Here is a 20,000-nt window from a genome sequence, read left to right as displayed (position 1 = left end):
GAGGGTGATGTGGGGCAAGACAGGTGAGGGGTGATGTGGGGCAAGACAGGTGAGGGGTGATGTGGGGCAAGACAGGTGAGGGGTGATGTGGGGCAAGACAGGTGAGGGGTGATGTGGGGCAGGACAGGTGAGGAGTGACGTGGGGCAGGACAGGTCAAGGGTGATGTGGTGTAGGACAGGTCAAGGGTGATGTGGTGTAGGACAGGCGAGGGGTGATGTGGGGCAGGACAGGTGAGGGGTGATGTGGTGCAGGACAGGTGAGGGGTGATGTGGGGCAGGACAGGTGAGGGGTGATGTGGGGCAGGACAGGTGAGGGGTGATGTGGGGCAGGACAGGTGAGGAGTGATGTGGGGCAGGACAGGTGAGGGGTGATGTGGGGCAGGACGGGTGAGGAGCGATGTGGCGCAGGACAGGTGAGGGGTGATGTGGGGCAGGACAGGTGAGGGGTGATGTAGGGCAGGACAGGTGAGGAGCGATGTGGCGCAGGACAGGTGAGGAGCGATGTGGGGCAGGACAGGTGAGGAGCGATGTGGGGCAGGACAGGTGAGGGGTGATGTGGGGCAGGACAGGTGAGGGGTGATGTGGGGCAGGACAGGTGAGGGGTGATGTGGAGCAGGACAGGTGAGGGGTGATGTGGAGCAGGACGGGTGAGGAAAAGCAGTCTGCGGTTCATTGCTGAGAATATGTTGGCTGTGCCGACCTTCTCTGTGAATTCCCTGAAGTGGGGACATTACAGCCCTGTCAGGGACACGTCTTACAAGCCAACGTTTTCCTTTGCTCCGGAGATTATAGACGGTTTTTGTACGATGAAGAAAAGCTCAATTTTTGTTCGTGGTTTTGGGAAAATAAAAGACTCTCCGCTTTATAAAATCGCCTGGCTGGTAATTTGGAACTCCAGAATATCAGAACTGGTGGAGGATGCGGCACGCCAGCCAGCAAAGTATTTGGAAGTAGAAGGCTGACATTTAGAAGGTTAGCGCCATGCATGTCCTGGTACCAGTCCCAGTACAGACAGCAAACCACAATCCATTGTCTCATGGGTCGTAGTAATATATATATATATCACACATACATACATACATACATACACACACAGTGCATTGCAAAAGTATTCGGCCCCCTTGAAGTTTGCGACCTTTTGCCACATTTCAGGCTTCAAACATAAAGATATAAAACTGTAATTTTTTTGTGAAGAATCAACAAGTGGGACACAATCATGAAGTGGAACGAAATTTATTGGATATTTCAAACTTTAACAAATAATAAACTGAAAAATTGGGCGTGCAAAATTATTCAGCCCCCTTAAGTTAATACTTTGTGCGATTACAGCTGTAAGTGGCTTGGGGTATGTCTCTATCAGTTTTGCACATCGAGAGACTGAAATTTTTGCCCATTCCTCCTTGCAAAACAGCTGGAGCTCAGTGAGGTTGGATGGAAAGCGTTTGTGAACAGCAGTTTTCAGTTCTTTTCACAGATTCTCGATTGGATTCAGGTCTGGACTTTGACTTGGCCATTCTAAAGCCCCGTACACACGTACCGATCGTCGGCCGAACGATCGGCCGTCTTTTGTCCAGGGCTGTCGTGTCTGTTGAAAACTGCAAAAGACTGCACATGAATTTTGTCGGCCAACAGCAGCCGACTGCAGAAGTGATGTCATGTGATGGTTAACTTTCCCTGTGTTTTGTCTTTTCTGAGCATGCCCAGTATTGCAAATCTGCTGTCTGTCGGGCCGAAATCTATACTGACTGGCGAACAATCGGCCGTTCTGGTGTCGGCATACAAAAATTTTAATGCTTGCACAACAGATTCTGTTCGGCCGAAAGTGTGCTGTCGGAAGCATCATACTAACAAGCCTACAATCGGCCGATCGGTCGTTGGCCGAATCTTTTCGGCACACAATCTGCACGTGTGTATGGGCCTTAACACCTGGATATGTTTATTTGTGAACCATTCCATTGTAGATTTTGCTTTATGTTTTGGATCATTGTCTTGTTGGAAGACAAATCTCCGTCCCAGTCTCAGGTCTTTTGCAGACTCCATCAGGTTTTCTTCCAGAATGGTCCTGTATTTGGCTCCATCCATCTTCCCATCAATTTTAACCATCTTCCCTGTCCCTGCTGAAGAAAAGCAGGCCCAAACCATGATGCTGCAACCACCATGTTTCACAGTGGGGATGGTGTGTTCAGGGTGATGAGCTGTGTTGCTTTTACGCCAAACATAACGTTTTGCATTGTTGCCAAAAAGTTTGATTTTGGTTTCCTCTGAGCAGAGCTCCTTCTTCCACATGTTTGGTGTCTCCCAGGTGGCTTGTGGCAAACTTTAAACGACACTTTTTATGGATATCTTTAAGAAATGTCTTTCTTCTTGCCACTCTTCCATAAAGGGCAGATTTGTGCAGTATACGACTGATTGTTGTCCTATGGACAGAGTCTCCCACCTCAGCTGTAGATCTCTGCAGTTCATCCAGAGTGATCATGGGCCTCTTGGCTGCATCTCTGATCAGTCTTCTCCTTGTATGAGCTGAAAGTTTAGAGGGACGGCCAGGTCTTCGTAGATTTGCAGTGGTCTGATACTCCTTCCATGTGCTCCTTGGGATGTTTAAAGCTTGGGAAATCTTTTTGTATCCAAATCCGGCTTTAAACTTCTCCACAACAGTATCTCGGACCTGCCTGGTGTGTTCCTTGTTCTTCATGATGCTCTCTGCGCTTTAAACGGACCTCTGAGACTATCACAGTGCAGGTGCATTTATATGGAGACTTGATTACACACAGGTGGATTCTATTTATCATCATTAGTCATTTAGGTCAACATTGGATCATTCAGAGATCCTCACTGAACTTCTGGAGAGAGTTTGCTGCACTGAAAGTAAGGGGGCTGAATAATTTTGCACGCCCAATTTTTTTATTTGTTAAAAAAGTTTGAAATATCCAATAAATTTCGTTCCACTTCATGATTGTGTCCCACTTGTTGTTGATTCTTCACAAAAAATTACAGTTTTATATCTTTATGTTTGAAGCCTGAAATGTGGCAAAAGGTCACAAAGTTCAAGGGGGCCGAATACTTTCGCAAGGCACTGTGTGTTTATTTATATATATACACATACATATACACACACACACACACACACACACACACACACACACACACACACCGGACACAAGCAGTCCCAGTACAGACAGTAATATATCGGTCACATACGGGGAACACGTGACACGACCAGCTTACCTTTCGCCTCACTCGCACTTTTAGACGCGGACACCTTCTCATTCTGCAGGTCATGGAACCTGACGGGGACGTACAGCGGCTCACTCTGGAAGGAAAGACACAAATTATTCTTAGGAGAGTCGTTTTCCATGGCGTCCGGTCATTAGAAGCCATAGAGCAGAACGAACAGTCCGATGTCTTACAAGGTCCAGGTTAGGACTCTGCACTGCAGAGGGAGGAAATCTTCCCACACACAGAGAGAAGGATAAAAGTTACACCTAAAGCCCCTTCCTCCGAACACCATAGGAACAAAGAGTTGCGTCCCCCCAACCACCCCACCATTATGAATATTACGGATATTACTATGGAGTTTCTGTCACTTTGCAGCCACAACGTCCCCCACTCAGGGGGTGAAAGGGTTATTTGTGGGAATTTACCACTTGTGAGGTCAGGTCCGGATGTTGCATGAGAAGACCGGGCAAATCATCAGAGATTCATCCCAAAGGTGATCAGTAGGGGTGAGGTCAGGCGATCAGTAGCGGTGAGGTCAGGCGATCAGTAGCGGTGAGGTCAGGCGATCCGTAGCGGTGAGGTCAGGCGATCCGTAGCGGTGAGGTCAGGCGATCCGTAGCGGTGAGGTCAGGCGATCAGTAGGGGTGAGGTCAGGCGATCCGTAGCGGTGAGGTCAGGCGATCCGTAGCGGTGAGGTCAGGCGATCCGTAGCGGTGAGGTCAGGCGATCCGTAGCGGTGAGGTCAGGCGATCAGTAGGGGTGAGGTCAGGCGATCAGTAGGGGTGAGGTCAGGCGATCAGTAGGGGTGAGGTCAGGCGATCAGTAGGGGTGAGGTCAGGTGATCAGTAGGGGGTGAGGTCAGGTGATCAGTAGGGGTGAGGTCAGGTGATCAGTAGGGGATGAGGTCAGGTGATCAGTAGGGGTGAGGTCAGGCGATCAGTAGGGGTGAGGTCAGGCGATCAGTAGGGGTGAGGTCAGGCGATCAGTAGGGGTGAGGTCAGGCGATCAGTAGGGGTGAGGTCAGGCGATCAGTAGGGGTGAGGTCAGGTGATCAGTAGGGATGAGGTCAGGTGATCGGTAGGGGTGAGGTCAGGCGATCAGTAGGGGATGAGGTCAGGCGATCAGTAGGGGTGAGGTCAGGTGATCAGTAGGGATGAGGTCAGGCGATCAGTAGGGGTGAGGTCAGGTGATCAGTAGGGGTGAGGTCAGGCGATCAGTAGGGGATGAGGTCAGGCGATCAGTAGGGGTGAGGTCAGGCGATCAGTAAAGGATGAGGTCAGGCGATCAGTAGGGGTGAGGTCAGGCGATCAGTAAAGGATGAGGTCAGGTGATCAGTAGGGGTGAGGTCAGGTGATCAGTAGGGATGAGGTCAGGCGATCAGTAGGGGTGAGGTCAGGTGATCAGTAGGGGTGAGGTCAGGCGATTAGTAGGGGTGAGGTCAGGTGATCAGTAGGGGTGAGGTCAGGCGATTAGTAGGGGTGAGGTCAGGTGATCAGTAGGGGTGAGGTCAGGCGATTAGTAGGGGTGAGGTCAGGTGATCAGTAGGGATGAGGTCAGGCGATCAGTAGGGGTGAGGTCAGGTGATCAGTAGGGGTGAGGTCAGGCGATCAGTAGGGGATGAGGTCAGGCGATCAGTAGGGGTGAGGTCAGGTGATCAGTAGGGATGAGGTCAGGCGATCAGTAGGGGTGAGGTCAGGTGATCAGTAGGGGTGAGGTCAGGCGATCAGTAGGGGATGAGGTCAGGCGATCAGTAGGGGTGAGGTCAGGCGATCAGTAAAGGATGAGGTCAGGCGATCAGTAGGGGTGAGGTCAGGCGATCAGTAAAGGATGAGGTCAGGCGATCAGTAGGGGTGAGGTCAGGTGATCAGTAGGGGTGAGGTCAGGCGATCAGTAGGGGATGAGGTCAGGCGATCAGTAGGGGTGAGGTCAGGCGATCAGTAAAGGATGAGGTCAGGTGATCAGTAGGGGTGAGGTCAGGCGATCAGTAAGGGATGAGATCAGGCGATCAGTAGGGGTGAGGTCAGGCGATCAGTAGGGGTGAGGTCAGGCGATCAGTAGGGGTGAGGTCAGGCGATCAGTAGGGGTGAGGTCAGGCGATCAGTAGGGGTGAGGTCAGGTGATCATTAGGGGTGAGGTCAGGCCTGTGTATAGGACACTGGAGATCCTCCAGACCAAACTGGTCACACCATATCTTTATGAAGCTGGCCTTGTCCCGGGGGGGGGGGGGGGGGGGCGGCAACAGAAGACGGTCTTTGCCAAACCAAAAAACTGTTACCACAAGGTTGGAAGAGCCCCCCTGCTGTACAGAGAGCGTCACCCCTATATATTCTATGTACACATCTGATCTATAAGGAGAGGTCAACGCCGTACACTGCACACGCCCTGCCTATGGGGGGGGGGGGGGGGGGGTGACTTTGCTTTGTATATACAGGGACTCGCTCTCTCTCTTGGTAGGACTGGCACTCGGTTGGCAGGCGGAGTGTAAATCAGAGATTTTGCTGTCCCATATTGCAGAGTGCAGGAATAATGAGAAGAAGAATAGAGATAATGGTGAACAGACTCCTCCTACTAAAGATAATGGTGAACAGACTCCTCCTACTTACCAGGGTGTGGCTCGCCGCGCTCTCCAAGGCACACGCAGCAAAATAGCTTTCAGCATCCGCAAACTGAGGAGAAAATAACAGACATGACATCACCGCCCGCCAATTACACATGACATCACCGCCCACCAATTCACCGCCCACCAATTACACGTGACATCACCGCCCGCCAATTACACGTGACATCACCGCCCACCAATTCACCGCCCACCAATTACACGTGACATCACCGCCCGCCAATTACATGTGACATCACCGCCCGCCAATTACATGTGACATCACCGCCCGCCAATTACATGTGACATCACCGCCCGCCAATTACATGTGACATCACCGCCCGCCAATTACATGTGACATCACCGCCCGCCAATTACATGTGACATCACCGCCCGCCAATTACATGTGACATCACCGCCCGCCAATTACATGTGACATCACCGCCCGCCAATTACACGTGACATCACCGCCCGCCAATTACACGTGACATCACCGCCCGCCAATTACACGTGACATCACCGCCCACCAATTCTCCGCCCACCAATTACACGTGACATCACCGCCCGCCAATTACATGTGACATCACCGCCCGCCAATTACATGTGACATCACCGCCCGCCAATTACATGTGACATCACCGCCCGCCAATTACATGTGACATCACCGCCCGCCAATTACACGTGACATCACCGCCCGCCAATTACACGTGACATCACCGCCCGCCAATTACATGTGACATCACCGCCCGCCAATTACATGTGACATCACCGCCCGCCAATTACACGTGACATCACCGCCCGCCAATTACATGTGACATCACCGCCCGCCAATTACACGTGACATCACCGCCCGCCAATTACACGTGACATCACCACCCGCCAATTACACGTGACATCATTGTTCAGCTTAGTAATGATACACTGTGCTAGCTCTGTGTGCTCTGTAGTTGTAGACGGTGATGGGGGGGGGGGGGGGGGGGTCAGTCTATAGATATCATACACCCAGTTTATTCTGTGTTAGCTCCATGTGCGCTCTGTAGTTGTAGACGGTGATGGGGGGAGGGTCACACTCACCAATGTCGTGCGTTTCCCCCGCAGATCCTTCGTACATTGCTGTCTCCACGGACGCCACACAATAAAACCGAGAAGATACAAAACAAACATGGAGGTCTTCGCAAAGGTGCTGAAAAACGGTTTATTGAACTCCTGAAATATGTACTGAAAGAGAGAAGAGCCGTGAGAGGTCAGCGTAACCCAAACCCCGCCCACCTTCCTCACACCTGTCAGCTATAGGTTGGGTGCGGTGGCTGGTCAGGTATGGTAGCCAGGATTAGACTGGTCAGGTGTGGTGGCCAGGTTTAGACTAGGTAAAGACGAGGTGTAGCGGCCAGCTGGGTATAGTGGGAAGGTTTAGGATATAGGTTGGGTACGATAGGCAGGTATAGGCTGGTCGGGTATAGTAGCCAGGTTTGGTGGCCGGATGGGTATAAGCCGGGTAAGCTGACCAATCCCAATCCATCACTCACTGAGGTCAGTTCAGATGAGGCCACCCAGATGATGTCCACCAGGATGAGGAGGAGAATCCCCAACACCAGACGCCTCCGCTGAGGACTCGTATTGCCAGAACCGACCACTCGATTCATTCCACCGTCCTGACCGAAAGACACCTGACAACAAAAACATACAATCAATAACCATGTGCAACCCTGACCGCCCACCAACTGCCACCCATCCCACACTATCCAAACCCCGACCGCCCACCAACTGCCACCCATCCCACACTATCGCAACTCCGACCGCCCACCAACTGCCACCCATATCACACTATCCAAACCCCGACCGCCCACCAACTGCCACCCATATCACACTATACAAACCCTGACCGCCCACCAACTGCCACCCCTCCCACACTATCCAAACACTGACCAATCCTGACCGCCCACCAACTGCCACCCATCCCACACTATCCGAACCCCGACCGCCCACCAACTGCCACCCATCCCACACTATACTAACACTGACCCAACCCCCGACCGCCCACCAACTGCCACCCATCCCACACTATACAAACCGCGACCGCCCATCAACTGCCACCCATCTCACACACTATCGCAACCCCGACCGCCCACCAACTGCCACCCATATCACACTATACAAACCCTGACCAACCCTGACCGCCCACCAACTGCCACCCCTCCCACACTATCCAAACACTGACCAACCCCAACCGCAAACCAACTGCCACCCATCCCACACTATCCAAACACTGACCAACCCCGACCGCACACCAACTGCCACCCATCCCACACTATACTAACATATACAAACCCTGACCGCCCACCAAATGCCACCCATCACACACTATACAAACAATAACCAACCCCGACCGCCCACCAACTGCCACCCATCCCACACTATTCAAACCCCGAACGCCCATCAACTGCCACCCATCCCACACTATCCAAACCCCGACCGCCCACCAACTGCCACCCATCCCACACTATACAAACACTGACCGCCCACCAAATGCCACCCATCTCACACTATACAAACACTGACCCAACCCCGACCGCTCATCAACTGCCCCCCATCCCACTTTATACAAACTCCGACCAACCTAGACCGCCCATCAACTGCCACCCATCTCACACACTACACAAACTGACCAACCCCGGCATTGAGGCGGAAGATCCGGGCAGGGAATCGTCCAATCATGGTGTGCGTTACCAGGGATTATACACAGGACACAGATCGGCACTGAGGGAGGAGATCCAGGCGCTGGATCATCCAATCAGTGTGTGTTACCAGGGACAGACCAGGCACTAAGATGGGAGATTTTTGGCTCACTGTGGTGCCACCCCATTCCTATAACATTTTTCATTGCAACTTTCCAATCCTCACTTCTCCGCTCCATCTATAAAGAAACAACGTAGCCACCCTTGGAAAGCAGCATTGTCAACCTGTGGGGAGGGTAGCGTTGGTGAAGAAGTAGATGGAGGAGGACCTGTGGGGAGGGTAGCGTTGGTGAAGAAGTAGATGGAGGAGGACCTGTGGGGAGGAGAAGTAGATGGAGGAGAACCTGCGGGAAGAGTAGTGTTGGGTGGAGGACCTGTGGGGAGGGTAGTGTTGGGTGGAGGAGGACCTGTGGGGAGGGTAGTGTTGGGTGGAGGAGGACCTGTGAAGATGGTAGTGTCGAGTAGAGTAGTAGATAGAGGAGGACAACCAGTGAGAAAGATGGTGTTGGGTGGAGTAGTAAATGGATGAGGACTTGTAGGGAGGGCAGTGTTGGGTGGAGTAGTAGATAGAGGACCAGTGGGGAGGGTAGTGTTGGGTGAAGGAGGATTTGTGTTGAGGGTAGTGTTGGGTGGAGGAGGACCCGTAGGGAGGATAGTGTTGGGTGGAGTAGTAGATAGAGGACCAATGGGGAGGGTAGTGTTGGGTGAAGGAGGATTTGTGTTGAGGGTAGTGTTGGGTGGAGGAGGACCTGTAGGGAGGGTAGTATCAGATAGAGGAGGACCCGTAGGGAGGGTAGTGTTGGGTGGAGTAGTAGATGCAGGAGGACCTCTGGGTAGGGTAGTTTTGGGTGGAGTAGTAGATGGAGGAGGACCTGTGAAGATGGTTGTGTTCAGAGGAGTAGTAGATGGAGGACCTGTAGGGAGGGCAGTGTTGGGTGGAGTAGTACATGGAGGACCTGTAGGGAGGGCAGTGTTGGGTGGAGTAGTAGATGGAGGACCTGTAGGTAGGGCAGTGCTGGGTGGAGTAGTAGATGGATGAGGACCTATGGCAGTTATGGCAAACCTTGGCACCCCAGATGTTTTGGAACTACATTTCCCATGATGCTTAAACACTCTGCAGTGTAGCTGAGCATCATTGGAAATGTAGTTCCAAAACATCTGGGGTGCCAAGGTTCGCCATCACTGACCTATGGGAAGGGCAGTGTTGGGTGGAGTAGTAGATGGAGTAGGACCTGTGGGAAAGCAGTGTTGGGCGGAGTAGTAGATGGATAAGGACCTGTGGGGAGGGCAGTGTTGGGTGGAGTAGTAGATGAAGGAAGACCACTGGGAAGGGCAGTGTTGGGTGGAGTAGTAGATGGAGGAAGACCTGTGGGAAGGGCAGTGTTGGGTGGAATAGTAGATGGAGGAAGACCTGTGGGGAGGGCAGTGTTGGGTGGAGTAGTAGATGGATAAGGACCTGTGGGGAGGGCAGTGTTGGGTGGAGTAGTAGATGGAGGAGGACCTGTGGGAAAGCAGTGTTGGGTGGAGTAGTAGATGGATGAGGACCTGTGGGAAAGCAGTGTTGGGTGGAGTAGTAGATGGATAAGGACCTGTGGGGAGGGCAGTGTTGGGTGGAGTAGTAGATGGATAAGGACCTGTGGGAAGGGCAGTGTTGGGTGGAGTAGTAGATGGAGGAGGACCTGTGGGGAGGGCAGTGTTGGGTGGAGTAGTAGATGGAGGACCTGTGGGAAGGGCAGTGTTGGGTGGAGTAGTAGATGGAGGAGGACCTGTGGGAAGGGCAGTGTTGGGTGGAGTAGTAGATGGAGGAGGACCTGTGGGGAGGGCAGTTTTGGGTGGAGTAGTAGATGGATAAGGACCTGTGGGGAGGGCAGTGTTGGGTGGAGTAGTAGATGGAGGAGGACCTGTGGGGAGGGCAGTGTTGGGTGGAGTAGTAGATGGATAAGGACCTGTGGGGAGGGCAGTGTTGGGTGGAGTAGTAGATGTAGGAGGACCTGTGGGGAGGGCAGTGTTGGGTGGAGTAGTAGATGGCTAAGGACCTGTGGGGAGGGCAGTGTTGGGTGGAGTAGTAGATGGAGGAGGACCTGTGGGAAGGGCAGTGTTGGGTGGAGTAGTAGATGGACGACCTGTGGGGAGGGCAGTGTTGGGTGGAGTAGTAGATGGACGACCTGTGGGGAGGGCAGTGTTGGGTGGAGTAGTAGATGGACGACCTGTGGGGAGGGCAGTGTTGGGTGGAGTAGTAGATGGATAAGGACCTGTGGGAAGGGCAGTGTTGGGTGGAGTAGTAGATGGACGACCTGTGGGGAGGGCAGTGTTGGGTGGAGTAGTAGATGGATAAGGACCTGTGGGAAGGGCAGTGTTGGGTGGAGTAGTAGATGGAGGAGGACCTGTGGGAAGGGCAGTGTTGGGTGGAGTAGTAGATGGGAGGAAGACCTGTGGGGAGGGCAGTGTTGGGTGGAGTAGTAGATGGAGGAGGACCTGTGGGGAGGGCAGTGTTGGGTGGAGTAGTAGATGGATAAGGACCTGTGGGAAGGGCAGTGTTGGGTGGAGTAGTAGATGGACGACCTGTGGGGAGGGCAGTGTTGGGTGGAGTAGTAGATGGGAGGAAGACCTGTGGGGAGGGCAGTGTTGGGTGGAGTAGTAGATGGAGGAGGACCTGTGGGGAGGGCAGTGTTGGGTGGAGTAGTAGATGGGAGGAAGACCTGTGGGGAGGGCAGTGTTGGGTGGAGTAGTAGATGGAGGAGGACCTGTGGGGAGGGCAGTGTTGGGTGGAGTAGTAGATGGATAAGGACCTGTGGGGAGGGCAGTGTTGGGTGGAGTAGTAGATGTAGGAGGACCTGTGGGGAGGGCAGTGTTGGGTGGAGTAGTAGATGGGAGGAAGACCTGTGGGGAGGGCAGTGTTGGGTGGAGTAGTAGATGGAGGAGGACCTGTGGGGAGGGCAGTGTTGGGTGGAGTAGTAGATGGACGACCTGTGGGGAGGGCAGTGTTGGGTGGAGTAGTAGATGGATAAGGACCTGTGGGAAGGGCAGTGTTGGGTGGAGTAGTAGATGGACGACCTGTGGGGAGGGCAGTGTTGGGTGGAGTAGTAGATGGATAAGGACCTGTGGGAAGGGCAGTGTTGGGTGGAGTAGTAGATGGAGGAGGACCTGTGGGAAGGGCAGTGTTGGGTGGAGTAGTAGATGGGAGGAAGACCTGTGGGGAGGGCAGTGTTGGGTGGAGTAGTAGATGGAGGAGGACCTGTGGGGAGGGCAGTGTTGGGTGGAGTAGTAGATGGATAAGGACCTGTGGGAAGGGCAGTGTTGGGTGGAGTAGTAGATGGACGACCTGTGGGGAGGGCAGTGTTGGGTGGAGTAGTAGATGGGAGGAAGACCTGTGGGGAGGGCAGTGTTGGGTGGAGTAGTAGATGGAGGAGGACCTGTGGGGAGGGCAGTGTTGGGTGGAGTAGTAGATGGGAGGAAGACCTGTGGGGAGGGCAGTGTTGGGTGGAGTAGTAGATGGAGGAGGACCTGTGGGGAGGGCAGTGTTGGGTGGAGTAGTAGATGGATAAGGACCTGTGGGGAGGGCAGTGTTGGGTGGAGTAGTAGATGTAGGAGGACCTGTGGGGAGGGCAGTGTTGGGTGGAGTAGTAGATGGGAGGAAGACCTGTGGGGAGGGCAGTGTTGGGTGGAGTAGTAGATGGAGGAGGACCTGTGGGAAGGGCAGTGTTGGGTGGAGTAGTAGATGGGAGGAAGACCTGTGGGGAGGGCAGTGTTGGGTGGAGTAGTAGATGGAGGAGGACCTGTGGGAAGGGCAGTGTTGGGTGAAGTAGTAGATGGAGGAGGACCTGTGGGAAGGGCAGTGTTGGGTGGAGTAGTAGATGGAGGAGGACCTGTGGGGAGGGCAGTGTTGGGTGGAGTAGTAGATGGAGGAGGACCTGTGGGAAGGGCAGTGTTGGGTGAAGTAGTAGATGGAGGAGGACCTGTGGGAAGGGCAGTGTTGGGTGGAGTAGTAGATGGAGGAGGACCTGTGGGAAGGGCAGTGTTGGGTGGAGTAGTAGATGGGAGGAAGACCTGTGGGGAGGGCAGTGTTGGGTGGAGTAGTAGATATTTTAGACATTCCCAATATGAAATGTAGGGACCATACCCGGGTCGGTGGTTCAGGAAACAAGAAACGATCGTCATACTCACCAACCTTGGTCACAGAGTTCAGTAAGAAGGAACGTACCCATTCACAGGCGGCGTCCCGTGCACTCAGCGTCCGCCCTCTATACCGTCACATGTCTTGTCACCTCCAGGGAGATCTCTGGGACAATATAAGAGAACACATGGCTGAGGGGGGTACAATCGGGACACCAGATCGCTCTTTATAGGTCAGTCAGCCTGGATCAGAAAATCCCATCTCCCCCATTGATATTTAGTGACGTGTGATTGGATGCAGTGCAGAGTGGGCGGATTCTGTGAAGTCCGTCTATGAACCTCATTGCACAGATCATCATCTTTGGGTCAGGAGGTCTACACAGCGATATCGCCTGACACAGGGACCGCTGCTCTGCTCTGACAGTCTCTTCCCCTTAGGGACATATTTGTAACGCAGTGAATGTGGCGTTTAGAAAACATTCCCTGCAGATGAATCTTCTGGGTTGATGCGTTTTATAGGACAGTAAATGGTTCTCCAGCAGCGAACGTTTGGTGAAAGTCATGGGAATTGTGAACACACATCCTGCATATCCTCCCTTCCAGGATGGCGCCCCCCCCTAGCAGTATATAGGAAGGTACTCACTTATTAGCTCCATCGGATGGCCTCCTCCAGCATTTCGGTGAGGGAGAAGAACTTCCTGAACTCGGCAGCGCAGTCCTAGGAGAAAACACAGAGGGGGACACATGAGCTGTGCCCTGAGTGGTGGGGCCATAGGACAAAATACAGGGGGGGGGGGGGGGGGGTTGGAGTTGGGTTGGGACAAAACACCGTGGGTGGGGTGGGGGGGATGGAAAAATGGGGCAGAACATGGCACCAGCTGGGGTTAACCAGGGACAGAACACCCCAAAGGGAGGGACAGAAAATGGGGAGAAGAGGAGGATGGGGGGTGGAAGTTGGGGAGAAGAGGAGGATGGGGGGGGGTTGAAGTTAAAGAGAGGATGGGGGGGGGTGGAAGTTGGGGATGTGATGGTACTGGGAGTGAAAGACAGGTACTTAATGGACACTGAGAATAGGATAATGTGTATTGTACTCCAGGAGCTCGAGGACGGTCGTCCGTTACTTAATTGGCTCAGGTGGATTGAGTCATTGTCCTCTGTTAGTTGCTGAGTGGAAATAGTATACTGTTTGTGTTGGTTGTTCTTTAGAGATGGTAATTCTATTTCTGTATACAATTTCATCTGCATATGATAATGTAATCAGGCAACCCCTGAACTGATGGGGTAATCTGATCATGTGTGTATAAATTGAGTGAGAAACTGTTCAATAAAAGGAGAAGATTCCAGTACAAGCCAAGTTGTCGGCTAGCTTTGTATGGGGGCGGCTGAGAAAATCTGATATCTATGTTCATAACTTGGGAGGAAGCCGTATACTGATGGAAGGCCACAAGTACAGTGTGGGTCTGAGGTTCCGTTACATTGGTGGCAAGCGGTGGGATGCTTCCTGCAGTCTGGAACATCCAAAACTCCACCGGGATCCAAGGTCCGGATAGCAGAAGAGGAGAGGTACAGATATCAGCCGCCATGGAAGAGGAATTCGGAAGGAGGTTGCGAGAGATGCGGATACAGCACAGGGGACCGGTGTCAGAGAAGGTCCTCAGCACAGGGGACCGGTGTCAGAGAAGGTCCTCAGCACAGGGGACCGGTGTCAGAGAAGGTCCTCAGCACAGGGGACCGGTGTCAGAGAAGGTCCTCAGCACAGGGGACCGGTGTCAGAGAAGGTCCTCAGCACAGGGGACCGGTGTCAGAGAAGGTCCTCAGCACAGGGGACCGGTGTCAGAGAAGGTCCTGCTAGGATGGTATGATTCTGTCCACTGGGAACTCTGGAAGGAAGCGCTAGCCCGTGAGCAGCGACACCAGGGAAAAATCCTCCCCTCCTTCCAGGAAAGGTACTGGTCCCAGTATGAAGATCGAATGGTATTTTTGGGGGGACAACGGCACAAGGAATGGAAAGCCGAGTTAAGCAGGCTGGTCCAGGTGGAGATGCGGTTGGATGAGAGCTACAGAGCCCTCCTCTGGTAACCCAAGTGTGCCCATGGACAGCGGACGACGGCCCAATGGAAGGCTTTTGCTACGGCGGCCTGGGGCTGTTATTAGAGAGGCTGTCCAAGAACCCCGACTTTGGGAGTGATTTGGAGTGGCGGTTGGAGGAAATTGAGGATTACAGAGAAGAGATCCTGAACATCTTGGAAGTGCTCTGGGCACTGGAAAATTTGGAATTTCTGGCCAATCAGGAATGGGAGCTGGAGATCGCCTACAGACGGCTGCTAGACTCTGCTCAGCGCCGGGTCTGGGCTCCCCTTGCCTGGGAATACCCAGAAGTAGCAGCTGACAGTCCAGAAATCCTGACTGAAGAGTCAGCAATGTGGCACAGTAATAGTGGCTTTGCTCACCTCCACCCATGCTCTTGGATGCGGAGGTCTTATGGCGGATGCAGTGCCGACTCACCTGGATGAACGTGTTTCTGCACAGGATGAGATTGGATGGAGGAATACATCTGTCCAGCCACTGGATAAAGGTATGGGAGAAGAGGAAGCCATCTTCATTCCCCAACCACCGATCACAGATTTAATGGACTTTCCACCAGAGGATGAAATGGGTGATAAGTCTCCTGCCAACGTGTTGGCACTGGGCCTGCATGCCACCAGCCCATGCCCTGGACTTCCAGCAATTCCAGAGACTGGGGATTTAATAGACTTTTCTGATGAGGAGGAACCTCCCAGTGAGCCTACAGCAGAAGAGCGGAGATCCAGGCCTAGCGCTGCTGACCTCTGCCTGCAACAATTGGTGACCCAGGAAGATGTGTGTAAGGCCACTGACTTTTCAGTTTACTTCCCTGCAGAACAGCTGGCATCAGGGCCTAACATCACTGAGCTCTGCCCAACACCAACAGCAGCTTCAGCCTCCCAGAGAGAAGAGGCAGCCGACCTGTCTCCTACACCACTGACAGGGAGATGGGATTTCCTGCCAGCACCATCTGTGGAGTTACAAGAAACTTCTACAGCTGAAGCGCTGACAACTGGACAGAGGGTGCAAGACCTCTGCCCACACCTGAGGCAGATCCAGGGGCCCAGGGTGAGAAGGTGGTGATCACTCCCAAACAAGAGATCCACAGTCTGAGAGCGGGAGAAGCCGGTCTCCCTCCCCAACATTTACCCGGAGCAGATTATGTGGAGTCCCCAGAAGGCAACAGGGCAGAGTGCTACCAACCTCTGCCCAACCCCACAACAGCTAAAGAGTTCCAGGAAGCTGGGAAATCCGCCCCTCCCCCCAGCGACAAGCTGATGAAGTGAATCTTCTACACCCAGCTGAAACTGGCAGCCGGACAGAGAGACAATGACTCTGCCCCACACCTACTGATGACAACCCTTCCCTGCCGCCAAGAATGGAAATCAGGTTGACCTTTGTGAGTTCACTCTGCCCTCAACGTACAAAAGATGGAGTTCCTGTGGTAGTGGATGGGACTGCAGTCTTCACCTCTATATCCCAGGGATGCTGGACAGTCAGCCTAGGTCCCCCCCCCCCCCCCACCCTGTCTTCTCTCCAGCAGCTGAAAGGACTCCCAGGAGAAGGACCAGTCCATTCTCCCCGCAGGGGTATGTTCTACGAGAGAGGCAGAGGTTGGCTGGGTGAATAACACTGTGTTTGGGACAATTTGTTTGGGGTACTGGGTGGGTGCAGACATTTGGGGGGGAGGGGCATGGAACACAACCTACCTTAGAGAGGTTGGAAAATTTCTCTCTCAGCCCCCTAGGCTCCTCTTATGTGTAAGTCCCCCTGTGTCTATTAGGGACACAGGGTGACCAAGAAGCCCAGTCTGACCTTCCCAAACCAGACTTCCACAGACTGATCGGCTATGAGAGCTCCATGCGCCCTGCCGGGACAAACTTACAAACTATGTGCAACTTTGTCAGGGAAGCTGCCATGATGGATGGACTCTTTGGGAGGAAGTTGGGGGGAGATGAGGAGGAGGAGGAAGAGGAGGAGGAGGAGGAGGAGGAGGAGGAGGAGGGGGGGGGGGGGGAGTTGGAGGTGAGGAGGAGGAGGGGGGGTGGAAGTTGGGGAGGTGAGGAGGAGGGGGGGATGGAAGTTGGTAGATGAGGAGGAGGGGGTGGAAGTTAGGGGGGGATGGAAGTTGGGGAGGTGAGGAGGATGGGGGGGGGGGATGGAAGTTGGGGAGGTGTGGAGGGGGGGATGGAAGTTGGGGGAGATGAGGATGATGAGGGGGATGGAAGTTGGGGGAGATGAGGAGGAGGAGGGGGGATGGAAGTTGAGGAGGAGGAGGGGGGGATGGAAGTTGAGGAGGAGGAGGAGGGGGGGGGGGGGAAGTTGAGGAGGAGGAGGAGGAGGGGGGGTGGAAGTTGGGGAGGTGAGGATGAGGGGGGGGGGATGGAAGTTGGGAGGTGAGGAGGATGGAAGTTGGGGAGGAGGAGGAGGAGGAGGAGGAGGAGGATGGAAGTTGGGGGAGATGAGGAGGGGGAGATGAGGAGGATGGGGGAGATGAGGAGGATGGGGGGGGATGGAAGTTGGGGAGGTGAGGAGGAGGATGGGGGGGGAGATGGAAGTTGGGGAGGTGAGGAGGAGGATGGGGGGGGAGATGGAAGTTGGGGAGGTGAGGAGGAGATGAGGAGGAGGATGGGGGGGGAGATGAGGAGGAGGATGGGGGGGGAGATGAGGAGGAGGATGGGGGGGGGAGATGAGGAGGAGGATGGGGGGGGAGATGAGGAGGAGGATGGGGGGGGAGATGAGGAGGAGGATGGGGGGGGGAGATGAGGAGGAGGATGGGGGGGGGAGATGAGGAGGAGGATGGGGGGGGGGAGATGAGGAGGAGGATGGGGGGGGGAGATGAGGAGGAGGATGGGGGGGGATGAGGATGAGGATGAGGATGAGGAGGAGGATGGGGGGGGGGGATGAGGAGGAGGAGGAGGAGGAGGAGGAGGAGGATGGGGGGGATGGAAGTTGGGGAGGTGAGGAGGATGGAAGTTGGGGAGATGAGGAGGGGGGATGGAAGTTGGGGGAGATGAGGAGGATGAGGGGGATGGAAGTTGGGGATGAGAGGATGAGGGGATGGAAGTTGGGGAGGTGAGGAGGATGAGGGGGATGGAAGTTGGGGAGGTGAGGAGGATGTGGGGGATGGAAGTTGGGAGGTGAGGTGGAGGGGGGATGGAAGTTGGGGGGATGAGGTGGTGGGGGGGATGGAAGTTGGGGGAGTGTGGAGGTGGGGGGTGGAAGTTGGGGTGTTGAGGGGGGATGGAGTTGGGGAGATGTGGAGGATGAGGGGGATGGAAGTTGGGGGATGTGGAGGATGAGGGGAATGGATGTTGGGGAGGTTGGAGGTTGAGGGGGGTGGGATTTGGAAGGGTGAGGAGGGGGGGGGGGGTGGAGTTGGGGGTGTGGGTGGTGGGGTGGTTGGGGGGGAGTTGTGGGGGGTGGTTGTGGGGTGATGTGGAGGTTGGGGGGGTGGAGTTGGTGGTGGTGAGGTTTTGGGGGTGGTTGGAGTTGGGGAGATGAGAGGATGGGGGGGTTGGAGTTGGGGTGGTGGGTGGGGGGGAGTTGGGGTGGTGAGGTGGTTGGGGAAGTTGGGGAGATGTGGAGGGGGGGTGAGGAGGATGGGGGGGGATGGAGTTGGGGGGTGGGAGGAGTGGGATGGAGTTGGGGGGTGTGGAGGTGGTGGGGGGTTGGTGGAAGTTGGGGGGTGAGGTGGATGGGGGGTGGAAGTTGGGGGAGATGAGGAGGTGAGGATGATGGAAGTTGGGGAGGAGGAGAGGATGGGGGGGGAGATGGAAGTTGGGGGGGTGGGTGGTGGTGGGGGGGAGTGGGAGGAGGATGGGGGGGGGGGTGTGGAGGTGGATGGGGGGGGAGTTGAGGAGGGGTGGGGGGGGGAGATGAGGAGGAGGATGGGGGGGGAGTTGAGGAGGAGGATGGGGGGGGGGGTGATGAGGAGGTGGATGGGGGGGGGGGTGTGGTGAGGTGGGGATGGGGGGGGGAGATGTGGAGGTGGTGTGGTGGGTGGTGAGGAGGTGAGGATGGTGTGGTGGGGTGGAGGTTGAGGTGGTGTGGGGTGGTGGAGGTGGTGTGGATGAGGAGGTGTGGAGGTGTGGTGTGGTGGATGGTTGGGGGTGGTTGAGGAGGAGGTGGTGGATGGGTTGGGGAGGTGGTGGTGGGGGGATGGAGTTGGGGGAGTGTGGGTGTGGGGGTGGGTTGGGGGGGTGTGTTGGTGGGTTGTGGGGTGGTGGTGGTGTGTGGGGATGTGGGTGGGGTGGTTGTGGGGGTTGGTGGGAGGTGAGGTGGTGGGGGATGGATGTTGGGGGTGGGTGGATGGGGGGTGGATGTTGGGGGGTGTGGTGGGGTTGGGGGGGTTGGGTTGGGGGTGGGTGGAGGATGGGGGGGTGGTTGTTGGGGTGGTGTTGGAGGATGGGGGGGGAGGAGTTGGGGAGGTGAGGAGGTGGTTGGGGGGGTTGGAGTTGGGGGGTGGTGGTGGAGGTTGGGGGGTGGAGTTGGGGGGGTGAGGTGGGGGTGGGGTGGGGTGAGTGGGGAGGTGGGGGGGTGGTTGGGGGGTTGGGTGGGGGGAGGTTGGGGTGGGGGTGGGTTGGGGGGTGGTTGGGGGGGTGGTGGGAGGATGGGGGGGGTGGAGTTGGGGGGAGGTGTGGGGGTGGTGGGTTGGGGGGGGGTTGGAGTTGGTGGGGTGAGGTGGAGGATGGGGGGGGTGGAGTTGGGGGGTGAGGTGGTGGGGGGGTGGGTTGGGGGGGATGAGGTGGAGGTGGGGGGATGGGTTGGGGGGGTGGTGTGGGGTGGAGTTGGGGAGGTGGTGGTGGTGGGGGGGTGGGTTGGGGGTGTGGTTGGGGGGTGGTTGGGGTGGTGGGGGTGGGTTGGGGGGTGTGGAGGGGGGGGTTGGGTTGGGGGGATGAGGATGTTGGGGGGAGTTGAGGTGGTGGGGGGATGGGGTTGGGGGGATGAAGTTGGGGGAGATGAGGAGGATGGGGGGATGGAGTTGGGGGGTGATGAGGTGGTGGGATGGGGGGGATGGAGTTGGGGAGTGAGGTGGAGGTGGGGGGGGGGTTGGGGAGTTGGGGAGGTGGGTGGGGGGGGGGGTTGGAAGTTGGGGAGGTGTGGAGGAGGTGGGGGGGGTGGAGTTGGGGAGATGAGGAGGAGGATGGGGGGGATGGAGTTGGGGGAGATGAGGAGGATGGGGGGGTGGAAGTTGGGTAGGTGAGGAGGAGGATGGGGGGGATGGAAGTCGGGGAGGTGAGGAGGAGGAGGATGGTGGGGATGGAAGTTGGGGA

General features: G+C 55.4%; 1 protein-coding gene across 1 annotated transcript in view; it reads right to left on the bottom strand.

The window, feature by feature from the left end:
• SLC35F5 (solute carrier family 35 member F5) overlaps window positions 1–12,806 on the bottom strand; it is a 51,888-nt gene extending 39,082 nt beyond the window's left edge. Inside the window, exons 1-5 of the mRNA XM_082261970.1 lie at window positions 12,749–12,806; window positions 7,339–7,479; window positions 6,887–7,030; window positions 5,820–5,882; window positions 3,226–3,310 (exon numbers count right to left, since the gene is read on the bottom strand). Coding sequence (XP_082118096.1) covers window positions 3,226–3,310; window positions 5,820–5,882; window positions 6,887–7,030; window positions 7,339–7,455 — 409 coding nt within the window. The 5' untranslated portion in view covers window positions 7,456–7,479; window positions 12,749–12,806. The remainder of the gene's footprint in view (window positions 1–3,225; window positions 3,311–5,819; window positions 5,883–6,886; window positions 7,031–7,338; window positions 7,480–12,748) is intronic.
• Between the last annotated feature and the right edge of the window lie 7,194 nt (window positions 12,807–20,000).

This window comes from Pelophylax lessonae, assembly GCF_965119305.1.
Source record: "Pelophylax lessonae genome assembly, chromosome: 6".
NCBI classification, from domain to species: domain Eukaryota; kingdom Metazoa; phylum Chordata; class Amphibia; order Anura; family Ranidae; genus Pelophylax; species Pelophylax lessonae.
Note: the sequence above shows the minus strand (reverse complement) of the source record. Positions and strands in the feature narration are given on the sequence as shown.